This window comes from Dendropsophus ebraccatus, chromosome 1 (assembly GCF_027789765.1).
Source record: "Dendropsophus ebraccatus isolate aDenEbr1 chromosome 1, aDenEbr1.pat, whole genome shotgun sequence".
Lineage (NCBI taxonomy): Eukaryota > Metazoa > Chordata > Amphibia > Anura > Hylidae > Dendropsophus > Dendropsophus ebraccatus.
In genome coordinates this window covers 222,677,666-222,690,817 of record NC_091454.1, presented here as the reverse complement: position 1 = coordinate 222,690,817, position 13,152 = coordinate 222,677,666, and the positions used below count along the sequence as shown (strand labels likewise).

The following is a 13,152-nucleotide window of genomic DNA, read 5'->3' as shown; positions in this document are numbered from 1 at the left end:
TGATCGTGAAACATGATCCTGCATGATTAGGTGGGTCAGTCAGCCTCACCTTCCATTGATCATCCCTATACTGTATGTTATCCCTACAGATGTTACATGACTCTTACCACCGCTCTGCATCTTCATCGCGGAGGATCTCCCAAGGGCCCAGCCGGTACTGGGAAGACTGAGACAGTGAAGGATCTTGGGAAGGCACTGGGGATGTATGTGATTGTGGTGAATTGCTCTGAAGGCCTGGACTATAAGTCTATGGGAAGGATGTACTCTGGTCTGGCTCAGGTGAGGAGTCCTTGTGCCATTTCTTAGACCATGTCATCTATGGGGCTTTGCCTTGGTGACGTGTTGCAGTGTTGTAGTTACCAGAATGAAATACAAAAAGTAAAAAAAAAAAAAAAAAAAACACGTGTGGCTTCTGATAAGACTTGGATAAGTTTAGTGGAGGCCAAGAATAGCCTGAAGAATTGTGAATGCAGCTCTGGATTCATATACAGGGAAGTCTGTGTAGATTTGGGCTGTGGTGCGGTGTTCTGCTAGGTAACTATTATGGTAGGTTGTCAGGAGACCCCCCCCCCCCCTTTAATATCACTGTGTCTTGTTACAGACTGGCGCCTGGGGCTGCTTTGATGAGTTTAACCGCATTAACATAGAAGTCCTGTCGGTAGTCGCCCAGCAGATCCTTTCCATCCTGTCCGCTCTGTCCTCCAACCTCACCCGCTTTGTGTTCGAAGGAAGAGAGATTAACTTAGTCTGGTCTTGTGGTATCTTTATCACCATGAACCCAGGTATGTAGTCAAATAGCCTGTTCTGCCCCCTCCCCCACCAATCCATATCATGGTCTCAGGTTCCATTTTCCATAGTTCCCCATAGTTTGATGTTGATCCACATTCATACACAGGTTACGCTGGCCGTACTGAACTCCCTGACAACCTAAAGTCCATGTTCAGACCCATCTCCATGGTGGTTCCAGACTCCACGCTGATCGCAGAGATCATCCTGTTTGGAGAGGGATTCAGTAACTGTAAGGTAATGACACACTGAGTGGTCGGCCGTCCACTCACCGGGGGCCAGAGGTTAAATTTTGTTGATTTTTGTCTTGCAGCTTCTGGCTAAGAAGGTCTACACCCTCTACTCCCTGGCCGTGCAGCAGCTCTCCAAGCAGGACCACTATGACTTTGGGCTGAGAGCTCTGACGTCATTGCTGCGGTACGCTGGACGGAAGCGCAGAGTCCGACCGGACCTGTCTGATGAGGAGGTGAGTGAAGAGAGATGCTGGGTCTGATGGCTGTATATATATAATTGTGCCCTCACATTCACATGTGACTCTTCATGCCTGTCTTCAGATTCTGCTTATGTCCATGAAGGACATGAATATCGCTAAATTGACCTCTGTTGACCTTCCACTCTTCAATGGGATCATGCAGGATCTGTTTCCTGGGATTGACACTCCACCGGTGGATTATGGAAAGGTGGGAAAGTCTTTTTAATCCGGCACCTGATGATCTGGAAATCCTTAGACTTGGCATTGAACAAAATTAGTCACAGGAATTTATTGTAACTTCTTTCGTGGTGATCTACGCCGATTATTGTCTATTCGCTTTGGCTGTCCAGACCTAATGGGGATTGTAGTTTTGCATCAGCTGGAGGGACGCTGCTTACCCATCCCTGGTAAAATGTTGATTTGAATGTTTTTTCCCCACAATGGACACTTGTCTCTTATCCACAAGTCAGGAGTTAAAGGGGTACTTTGGCAAAAAAAAAGTTTCTTTCAAATCACCTGGTTTCAGAAAGTTGTATAGGTTTGTAATATACTTCTATTTAAAAGCCTCCTGTCTTCCAGTACTTATCAGCTGCTATACATCCTGCAGGAAGTGGTTTATTCTTACCAGTCTGACACAGCGCTCTCTGCTGCCACCTCTGTCCATGTCAGGAACTGTCCAGAGCAGGAGCAAATCCCCATAGAAAACCTCTCCTGCTCTGGACAGTTCCTGACATGGACAGAGGTGGCAGCAGAGAGCACTGTGTCACACACGAGAGAATACACCACGTCCTGTAGGACATACAGCAGCTGATAAGTACTGGTAATAGTAATTTATAAATCTTTATAAGTTTCTGACACCAGTTGATTTGAAAGAAAACATTTTCATTGGAGTACCCCTTTAGGTGTCTGATTATAGGGGGTTTTAAATGCTGGGACTCACCGACGATCATGTGATCTGGGCCCCCACAGCTCCCGTCGTACTCTCCCACAACAAATCCATTAGCGGATTTACCCTTAATCTCCCTCCTGCTGGGCTTTCCTGATTGGCAGTGGCAATGGCCAACACTAAAGGAAAATCTCTGGCTGTGACTGGAGTGTAACATGTAACAAGTAAAGAATCTCTAACTTTTTCCATCGGGGGAAGCTGTGGATACACAGCGCCAATGTGGAGTATGTAAGAGACAGAAGTGTGGAGCTAATGATGCAGAAGATGATGGTAATGCGGCGGATACAGTGAGTGGCGGTCAGGCGGTGCCGCACAGCTGGCAGGTGTTGTGCCGCTCCTGTGAATAAACCTCTGATAAGTGAAGCTTTCAGATTCTTTCATCCTTCCCATCTCATTATGTATTTCCATGCCGTGTCCATTGTGTCCCCTCAGCTGCGGGAACAGATTGAACAAGAACTCCGTCACTCCGGTCTGCAAGTTACGCCTTTCACGGTCACCAAAGTCATCCAGCTGTACGAAACCAAGACCTCGCGTCACTCGTGCATGATCGTGGGGAGGACATGCAGCGGGAAGACCACCACGTGGCACTGCCTACAGGCGGCATTGTCTGCCCTGTGCCGCAGCGGAGACACTAGCTACAACCTTGTGCGGGTGAGACATGGTCAGACGAGGAGAGCCGTACTGGCATCATTGCCTGCCATCCATGGTGCTGCATGGGTGCTTGGCTCTAGTGACACACGGGGCAGCAGAAGTGTACGGGTCATTTGTCCCCTCCCCAAAGTCCGAGTAGCACCAGCAGACATAAAGGTGTATTCCCTCTCTGTAGACTTCCATGGAGAGTGTTGTGACTGTATGCACTCTTGCCACCCTCTGCCCAGGTGACCGGAAGCTTAGATACTTTCCAATGGTGCAAGTAACCCCTTTATTATGCCTCACTCCTCAGCTACTCCCTGGTTGTCTACATCCCCATTGTATCATGGCTGGTGTCAGCCTGGAGGAGGCGCAGGGTAACTCATGAACCAGCATAAGCACAGCCATGATCTTTTCTTTTTGCTGATTTTGTTTTTTATCTTCTGTGCACAGGATTTCCCCCTGAACCCTAAGGCGGTGTCTCTTGGGGAGTTGTATGGAGAATATGATCTGGCAACCAATGAGTGGACGGATGGCATTCTCTCCAGCCTCATGAGAACAGCGTGTGCAGGTGACTATGACGTCTATGGTATTGATACATTTAGAGGAGAATTTGTAGTGGCCATTGACAGTATTAAAAAGTCCTGGCAGAGAGGCATACCCTCTTAGTAAATCCATCCGGGAACGTAAGCGGGGGCCATATCATACAAAGATTGTGTAAGCAGGGGCTGTATAGTACAGAAATTGTGTAAGCAGGGGCCGTACAATACAGAGATGATGTAAGCGGGGGCCGTACAATACATAGATGGTGTAAGCGTGACCGCACAATACAGAGATTGTATAAGCGGGGGCCATATAATACAGAGATTGTGTTAGCGGGGGCCATATAATACAGAGATTGTGTAAGCGGGGGCCATATAATACAGAGATTGTGTAAGCGGGGGCCATATAATACAGAGATTGTGTAAGCGTGACCGCACAATACAGAGATTGTATAAGCGGGGGCCATATAATACAGAGATTGTGTTAGCGGGGGCCATATAATACAGAGATTGTGTAAGCGGGGGCCATATAATACAGAGATTGTGTAAGCGGGGGCCATATAATACAGAGATTGTGTTAGCGGGGGCCATATAATACAGAGATTGTGTAAGCGGGGGCCATATAATACAGAGATTGTGTAAGCGGGGGCCATATAATACAGAGATTGTATGGAATTCTTCTTACAGATGAGAAGCCGGATGAGAAGTGGATCGTGTTTGATGGCCCTGTGGACACACTATGGATCGAGAGCATGAACTCTGTGATGGATGACAACAAGGTCCTGACCCTCATTAACGGGGAGAGGATAGCCATGCCTGAGCAGGTGAGTCCACTGCCGTGTCCGACCCGATGGGCTAACAATCCATCTCGCCTCCCAAATCGCACTCATCTCCCACCTCTTTCGCCCACATCTCGCAGGTGTCACTGTTGTTTGAAGTGGCAGATCTTGCAGTGGCCTCTCCCGCTACGGTATCACGTTGTGGTATGGTCTACACAGATTACACCAGCTTAGGGTGGAAGCCATATGTCCAGTCCTGGCTGGAGAAGAGAGGAAAGGTATGACGCCATTTTATTATCTGACGCATTGCATTGTGGTTTTTCTTTTATATAGTTTCCCATACACGTTATCTCGTAACACTACATCACTAATAGCGAGCGTGCTTTCTGCTGCAAAGCATGCCCTCTACAGTCATTCCACTTTTTTAGATGGAAACCATCCACTCTATCCTTCTTTTTTACCTGCTGTACAGGCAGAAGCAGAGGCGCTCCAGCGTATGTTCGATAAGTACATCGAGCGTATTCTGGACTATAAGAAGACTAACTGCAAGGACCTGGTCCCACAAGAAGAGACCAGCGGGGTCATCTCACTCTGCAAACTCTACGACTCTCTTGCAACACCAGACAATGGGGTAAGGGCAGTACAGCAAACATTTCCTCCATCACCCCTGAGGTTTTATTTCTCTCTCAACTCTGCTGCGTTCTCCTGCAGGTGAATCCCGCAGACTCGGACAACTACAGCAGAATGGTGGAGCTGTGGTTCTTATTCTGCATGATCTGGTCTGTCTGCGCTTCTGTGGATGAAGATGGAAGGAGGAAGATCGACAACTACCTGAGAGAGCTGGAAGGAAGTTTCCCTAATAAGGTGACTGGAAACAATCACTGTCTCCTATGTTATAGAGTAGTTAATGCTTATTCATAGTGGGGATATAAAAAGTATGTGCGTTGTCCCGGAGGAGCGATCCACACGTCCGGCTCAGGCTGGGGTTTGAGCCGTAATGGAGCTGATCCCGGCTCGGCACTCGATTGTATCTGGCTGCAGCAGCTGGAAGCAATCGAGTGCCTATCTCATTGATCTATGCTGTATAACTATACAGCATAGATATCAATGAGAGATCAGTGTGCTTATACTAGAAGTCCACCAGGGGGAATAACCCTAACCCCAGGGGGCTTCTAGTATAAGTGTAAAAGAAAAAAAAAAAAGTGTTAATAAAAAAACCCTACCCTAATAAAAGTACGAATCACCCCCCATTTCACATGTTATAAATAAAAATAAATAAACATGTTTGGTATTGCCGCGTGCGTAATCGCCTAAACTATTAATTAATCACAATCCTGATCTCGCACGGTAAATAGCGTAAGCGCCCAAAAAATCCCAAGGTGCAAAATTTCACCTTTTTGGTCGCATCAAATCCAGAAAAATTGTAATGAAAAGCGATCAAAAAGTTGCATATGCGCAATCAAGGTACCAATAGAAAGAACACATCATGGCGCAAAAATGACACCTCACACAGCCCCATAGACCAAAGGATAAAAGCGCTATAAGCCTGGGAATGGAGCGATTTTAAGAACATATTTTTTAATTATTAATTATTTTTGAATTTTTTACAGGCCATCAGATAAAAGAAAAGTTATACATGTTATATATCGTTGTAATTGTAACAACTTGAGAAACATGCATAACAAGTCAGTTTTACCCCAGGGCGAATGGCGTAAAAACAAATACCCCCAAATAAAAGAAATGCGGTTTTTTTTTTCAATTTCACCACACATTGAATTTTTTTCTGGTTTCGCAGTGTACTTTATGAAAAAAATCAGCCTGTTATTGCAAAGTTCTATTAGTGGCGCAAAAAATAAGGGCAAATGTGGGTCTCAAGGTGAAAAAATGCAACTGCTATGGCCTTTTTAGCACAAGGAGGAAAAAACGAAAACGCTAAAATTGAAATTGGCCCGGTCCTCCAAGGGTTAAGGTAGCATAGGCACTGTAAAACTATACCGCTCATGAATGCTCTATAGCAGTAAGTGGAGTATACTGTCACTCTGTGCATAGGTATAAAGGGCTCTGCTTTTTCTCCAGAAACAGCGCCATCCAGAAGGCCGCATCTGGTATTGCAGCTCAGTATCAATCACTTGTTATCCCCTTGTCTTTTTTCAGGACACTGTGTATGAATATTTTGTAGATCCTAAAAGCAAGAACTGGCTGAATTTTGAGGACAGGCTCCCTAAGGGTTGGAGAATCCCGGCCAAGTAAGTTTCCTTTAGTGATTCTCTTCCTTTACAGTCACATCCATAGCTTGTCCATCACAGACGCTTTATAATGCCGACTCTAATAGACTTTGTCTACTAATAGACTTCTTCTGTTTATAACTCCGTTTACTGACAGTGAGTGAATGTATTAATCGTTCACATCTGGGAGGTTGTTACAATGTGTCAGTGCAGGTTAGGCCGCCTACATTGCAACCTGACAGCTGATTGAGCGGCACAAGGTTAGGGTGACAGTTCTAGCTAGGGGTATAAGAAATAACTATGAGTACAAAAATACATGGGATCAGACCCCACTCCAGCAAACAGAAAGTTAAGAGGTTTAAAGATCCCTCAGAACTGCGTTAAGGAGCCCCCTGTTGGCTGCTAGGCTCTATAGCAGCTGCTTCTCTGCTATTCATGTCCATCAGTCCAGCCAGTGAATATAATTAAGCTTCTATTCACTGACAGTAAGCAGAAGTCTTGAGGATGGTAAGGAAGTGGAGCGCTTTGATGAAACGTTATATATATATCAGATCAGATGAGTCCTTTATTGTAGAGATCATTGTATCCTCTCCATTCACAGTGCCCCATTCTACAAGATCATGGTGCCAACAGTGGACACCGTCCGCTACCAGTTCATAGTAAATGCTTTGGTCGCAAACCAAAGCCCGGTCCTGCTTGTTGGGCCGGTGGGCACCGGGAAGACCTCCATTGCTCAAAGTGTCCTGCAGTCCTTAGATGCTAACAAGTGGGCGCTGCTGACGGTGAACATGTCCGCCCAGGTAACTAAGCGATTATCCTAGAAGTATTATAAAGGCCCATTAGACCAGTGCCGTCTCATCACTGGTGTCACCGCTTCCTCCCCAGACCACATCCAACAACGTACAAAGTATCATTGAAAGTAGGGTAGAGAAGCGAACGAAGGGCGTCTACGTCCCCGCAGGGGGCAAGCAGCTCCTGACCTTCATGGATGACCTCAATATGCCGGCTAAGGACACATTCGGATCACAGCCGCCTCTCGAGCTTCTCCGCCTCTGGATCGATTATGGTTTTTGGTACGATCGTCAGAATCAGAGCATCAAATATGTGAAGGTCAGACACAGGTCTCTGTTCTCTCCTGCTTTTGTCTATGCCATCGCCTTCTGCTCTGCTTCTTCATTTTCTTATAAAATTCAGCAACTCTTATCAGTTATCATGTAAGATGGCTGCCGCCCCCATAATGAATGGACAGCGGAGAGAGATGTGCATATATGTGGCCATTTCTGACTCGTCCTGTCGGGGGACCCCTGTTCCCCTACTTTTTCTTCCTTACTTTTGCATCTACTTTAACAACATACTCTGTTTCCTCTTTCTTGACCAGATGCAACCCCCAGCTCTTCTTCCTTGCGCTTTTGCTCTGCGGTGCAGAGCCTCGGATGCTCTTCTGTTCCTTCTAGCTGTGGTGTTTTCAGTCTTTCTCTCCTTCTCTGAGGTTTTGACCCTTTGATCTTCTTCTGAATTTTCCAGTTCTGAGCCTAAGACTTTCGGTTTGACTTTTATTCTCAGATATTGGAGACTTGGCTCTTCCCTTTTCCTCTTCTGATGCTCATGTTTGTATTGTCTACTCTTTTCTGCCCTGGTATTTATTGTCTCTTATGAAGCCAATGAGGCACTTATTAACTCTCCATGTTTCTTATATACAGGACATGCTCATTATGGCTGCGATGGGTCCTCCTGGTGGAGGTCGTACAGCTATTTCTGGTCGCCTACAGAGCAGATTTAACTTAATTAACATGACCTTTCCTTCAGTGAGTATCAAGAGTGTCTTATATCAGTGTCTTATATCCTCTTTACATATTATATGTAAATGGTTGTATAATAGACAGGTCTTTAAGTAGATTGAGTTTCCCAGATCATCCCCAGGTCATTCTTGAACTTCGAAACCCCCTAGATCACTCTCATACATTGATCCCCTGAGTCATTCCCATACACTGAGATCTCTAGATCATTCTCATATATTAAGACCCCCCCCCATACATGGAGACCCTTAGATCAGTGCTTCTCAATTCCAGTCCTCAGGCCTCACCAACAGGTCATGTTTTGAGGATTTCCCATACAAAGATACAAAGAACTCCTGTGATAATACCTGATGGACTGAGTATAATTAGATCACCTGTGAAATACTAAGGAAATCCTCAAATCACGACCTTTTGTTTAGGCCCGAGGACTGGAATTGAGAAGCACTGCCTTAGATCATCCTCAACCACTAAGACCCCCCCCCCATACACTGAGACCTCTAGATCATTCTTATACATTAGGACCCTAACATATACTGAGACCCTAAAGGCCCTATTTCACGGAACGATTATCAGCTGTTACGGACGATAATCATCCCGTGGAATATAAGGCAATGATCAGCCAACATCGTTCATGTCGGCTGATCGTTGCGTCATTTGTCTTTCAAACATGTTGAAAGACAAACGAGTCATACAGCAACGATCTGCTGCCGTCTCTCCGGGGCTGTTAATGCTTTTAGTGGATTTCTAACATCAGATCTAACGTTTTCTCCTCCAGGAATCTCAGATAAAACGCATCTTCGGGACAATGCTGAGCCAGAAGCTGCAGGATTTCGATGAGGAAGTAAAACCGGTCGGAGATATCATCACACAAGCAACCATAGAAGTATATAACGCTGTTACCCAAAGATTCCTTCCCACCCCAGCCAAGATCCATTACCTGTTTAACTTGCGGGACATCTCTAAGGTTAGAGCCTTAACATTATGGATGCATGGGATAATGGACATGACCACCATGAATGTGACTGGAGTGTGTGTAGGTTACATGGAGGAAGTTCCTCATATTTTAGACAGCCCATGACCTGTTATAACCCAGTCTTCTCTCATAGGTTTTCCAGGGAATGTTAAGAGCCCATCGTGACCTCCATGACACCAAGCAGAGCATCACCAGACTGTGGCTCCATGAGTGCTTCAGGTACAGCTTAGTATTAGCTGGATGTCGTACTTTCCACCTGTGTTACATGGCAACCACTGAACAGAACGGCCATCCATGTAAAACATATGGGAGCACATTCTTACATTGTAGTCTTGGTTTTACCATCTTGCAGAGTCTTCTCAGACCGAATGGTGGACTCCTTAGATACTGAAGCGTTTACAGGGATCATGAGTGAAAAGTTGGGCTCTCTGTTTGACCTCACCTACCACAGCCTGTGCCCCAGCAAACATCCGCCTGTGTTCGGTAGGTTGTGTGACCACTTCATATGTGTACTGGGTCATATGTTATATTGTTTGGCCTATACCTGTGATAGGAATAGCTCCACTACCCTTCACTTCATCTGTAGAGCTGCATGACGATGTATCTTTCAGACCAATGCAGAATTGTACTTTTTCCAGGTGACTTTATGCGGGAACCTCCAGTGTACGAGGACATCACAGACTTCAATGTCTTGAAGGCGTTTATGATGAACCAGCTGCAGGAGCAGAGTCAGCAGCCCGGATCTACTGCCAAGAAGCTGGTCTTATTCACAGATGCCATCCAGCATGGTACGTCCTCTAACCCCATGTCGGTACTATGCTCAGTGCCTTCCAGTGGCTGTGGGAAACTGTTCTTGTCATTGACTGTGACTCTTTACATTTACCTCTTCCACCCCACCCCTTCAGTGACCCGCATCGTACGTGTCATCGGTCAGCCAAGAGGAAATATGTTACTGATCGGCATCGGGGGCAGTGGACGGCAGAGCTTGGCTCGGCTAGCAGCCTACATTTGTGATTATAAGGTGTTCCAGCTGGAGGTGACCCGAGGCTATCGTAAGCAGGAGTTCAGAGATGGTGAGCATGATGCTTTTCCTATATTTCCTTTAAGAACTCCATGTATTGATTTACCCTTCCACTGATCCACTTCTGAATTAACCTTAATTTTGCAGACATAAAAAAACTGTACCGTCTAGCGGGTGTGGATGGCCGACCCACCGTCTTCCTTCTCACTGACACACAGATCACCGATGAATCATTCCTGGAAGACGTGAACAATGTGCTGAGTTCTGGGGAGGTTCCCAACCTCTACAAAGCCGATGAGTTTGAGGAGGTAACCCTCCCCCTCAACCCTGATGCACAATGTGCCTCCTATTGTAATGTGCTCTTCTGATGGGGCAGCAGGGATATTGTGCCCATCACACACTAGGACCTGGTTGCAGCAGCTTTTTGGCCCATATCCCCTAAGTGGGATTGCAGACGACGAATGTGGACATAATATACAGTCCTGAAAAAATTCTGAACGTGTGAATGAGGCCTTATAGAGAGGATTGATGAGCCACACAGCCCTCTCACCTGTTTACCCATTCTCTTGTAGATCAAGACTATTTTACAAGAAAAAGCCAAAGCAGAAAATATCCCGGACAATCCAGAGAGCCTCTTCAACTTCCTCATTGAGAGAGTGCGCAACAATCTGCATATCGTCCTGTGTATGAGCCCTGTGGGCGACCCCTTCAGGTGAGAAGACCACTGTATACCTGCTGCTTATAATCCTACCACACTTGTCTGTGTTCATCAGATCAGTTTAGGCTGTACATAGTCTTACACCTGGTTGGATTCCTAGGGACCCCTGATAATAGTTTTCTCTGCGTTGCCAGTACCGAGACTTGGTTGTCCAGTCTTATCGGACTTTCTGTTCCTGACCTTTTCTGCTGCAGGGTCCAGCAGGTAGCAGCAGACATTTTTTATGAGCCTCTATTATTAGTCACCTGTCTTCATTGTGATGGTACGCAGCCCTCCTAAATGTTTTGTATAGTGATAGATAAGCTACAATCTGCAACTCTTTATATGAAGACTCAGATGAGTATTTTTTCTGCTGCAGAAATCGCATCCGTCAGTACCCGGCTCTTGTTAACTGCACAACCATTGACTGGTTCTCTGAGTGGCCTCAGGAGGCGCTACTGGAGGTGGCAGAAAGATATTTGGAAGGAGTGGAATTGGGAAGCCTGGAAGAAGTAAGTTTTTTATAGATCTAGTACTAAGAGTGAATGGCTCCTCTTTGAGGTATTATCGCCAGGGCCATGCTTAGCTTTTCTTCTGTCTGAGGAGAAACCTGATCCGCCCCCCCCCTCCCCCCCCCGAAAATTATGAGAAAGATTTGCGTGCAGAAATTATCATATAACAGTAACAGAAAAGTGTACTGTATACCTCTATATACAATCAAACAGTTACCAAATAACTAATGCATTTCCAGTCACGTCTGCCCTGCACCCCACATCTGTGTCCAGCTGTTATTTGGAGATCATGGGGTAAATGGGGCCAACAATACAGGATAAGAGAAACAAGGATTCATTATTATGATTTACAGCCTTTCCATGGAAAAAGTGCTCCTCAGGATCTCTGCAATCTGTTGCCTGAGGCGAGATACTCATCTCACCTCATGGCAGAGACTGTTATCAGTAATTCCATACAGTTCATATGAAATTAAAATGATCACACAGGTCAATGGAAAGGTGGCCCGAATCTTCGTCACAATGCATCGCTCAGTAGCCGATTATTCCCACAAGATGAAGCAGGAACTGAAAAGACAAAATTACATCACCCCGACCAGCTACCTGGAGGTAGTTTCCCGATACAAGAGGTGAGATTTGATACCTCACGCTTAACCTTTGTTGAACAGTTATATCCAGAGGAGCCTTACCATATGTATGTCATATCCAGACTCCTGAATGAAAAGCGCACAGAGCTGGGTGAGAAGGCCACCAAGTTGAAGAATGGGCTCTTTAAGATCGACGAGACCCGGGAGAAGGTGGAGAAGATGTCGGAGCAGCTAGCCATTGCCAGGAGCAAAGTGGCCGAGTTTCAGAAACAGTGTGAGGAGTATCTGGTGATCATCGTCCAGCAGAGGAGAGAGGCCGATGAGCAGCAGAAGGTTGGTCTATATATCAGCTGCGGGTGTGGGAATGGCGGCTCACCTCTCCTCCCTGCTCACTCTCTGTATTTTTTCAGACTGTCACCGCTCACAGTGAGAAGATCGCAGCTGAGGAGATAAAGTGTAAGGCTTTAGCAGACAATGCCCAGAAGGACCTGGAGGAAGCTCTGCCAGCACTGGAGGAAGCCATGAGGGTAAGCATTATACTCCAGAGCTGCATTCATAATTCTGCTGGTGCAGTCAATGTGTACATACAATACTTATCCTCTACTGATCTCAATTTATATCCTCTATATACTCATCAGGTGTATGTACAATTCTTCAGGCTTCAGAGCTGAAATCTCCCTGCTGGTTAAGTTAATGCACAGATCTTGCTCTGGTAATTTGCATTCTGGTCTTGACACTAGACTCTGGTTTCAGTGACGAGCAGCAGAATTATGACTACAATATATTAACAAATATATGCAACGTTTACTTAGGTTTACTCTATATAGAAAGTTTATGGTGATGCTAAAAGGCGATCATACAATGTATAGCTTTACTGTATGTACAAGCAAAGCTTGGAATCCTTCTCTCCTGCACATTTTTCCGCCCTCATGAAACCTATATAAGTCAGAATTCATCTTACCACCATTCCTGAGAATCCCGGCCACCTGGGTGATGCCACAGCCCATACCACTGCTCCAAGAGAGGAAAGCGGGGGTCGGGAACCTAGGCCACGGGCTGTCAACACTACAGAGAGAGAAAGGGGCCAAGCTACAGAAGAAAGCAATTTTGCTAATGCAATGCATTTGCAAAATTGCCTTCTTTTGCATTCTCTATCACCTGAGAAAAGTTTAGGTGATGAGGATATCCC

The 13,152-nt window shown here is 45.8% G+C and overlaps 1 protein-coding gene across 2 annotated transcripts in view; it reads left to right on the top strand.

Annotated features, from left to right (window-relative positions):
• DNAH2 (dynein axonemal heavy chain 2) overlaps positions 1-13,152 on the top strand; it is a 77,729-nt gene that overhangs the window by 51,860 nt on the left and 12,717 nt on the right. For both annotated transcript variants that reach the window (XM_069948954.1, XM_069948943.1), the window contains 26 exons: positions 90-279; positions 602-782; positions 896-1,023; positions 1,100-1,252; positions 1,341-1,466; positions 2,637-2,855; positions 3,288-3,405; positions 4,064-4,200; positions 4,296-4,433; positions 4,628-4,786; positions 4,867-5,019; positions 6,310-6,401; positions 6,982-7,180; positions 7,266-7,490; positions 8,081-8,185; positions 8,952-9,140; positions 9,283-9,368; positions 9,502-9,632; positions 9,788-9,937; positions 10,055-10,222; positions 10,318-10,478; positions 10,743-10,882; positions 11,247-11,379; positions 11,866-12,005; positions 12,086-12,296; positions 12,374-12,490. In XM_069948954.1, the coding sequence (XP_069805055.1) occupies positions 90-279; positions 602-782; positions 896-1,023; positions 1,100-1,252; positions 1,341-1,466; positions 2,637-2,855; positions 3,288-3,405; positions 4,064-4,200; positions 4,296-4,433; positions 4,628-4,786; positions 4,867-5,019; positions 6,310-6,401; positions 6,982-7,180; positions 7,266-7,490; positions 8,081-8,185; positions 8,952-9,140; positions 9,283-9,368; positions 9,502-9,632; positions 9,788-9,937; positions 10,055-10,222; positions 10,318-10,478; positions 10,743-10,882; positions 11,247-11,379; positions 11,866-12,005; positions 12,086-12,296; positions 12,374-12,490 (3,949 nt within the window). The remainder of the gene's footprint in view (positions 1-89; positions 280-601; positions 783-895; positions 1,024-1,099; positions 1,253-1,340; positions 1,467-2,636; positions 2,856-3,287; positions 3,406-4,063; positions 4,201-4,295; positions 4,434-4,627; positions 4,787-4,866; positions 5,020-6,309; positions 6,402-6,981; positions 7,181-7,265; positions 7,491-8,080; positions 8,186-8,951; positions 9,141-9,282; positions 9,369-9,501; positions 9,633-9,787; positions 9,938-10,054; positions 10,223-10,317; positions 10,479-10,742; positions 10,883-11,246; positions 11,380-11,865; positions 12,006-12,085; positions 12,297-12,373; positions 12,491-13,152) is intronic.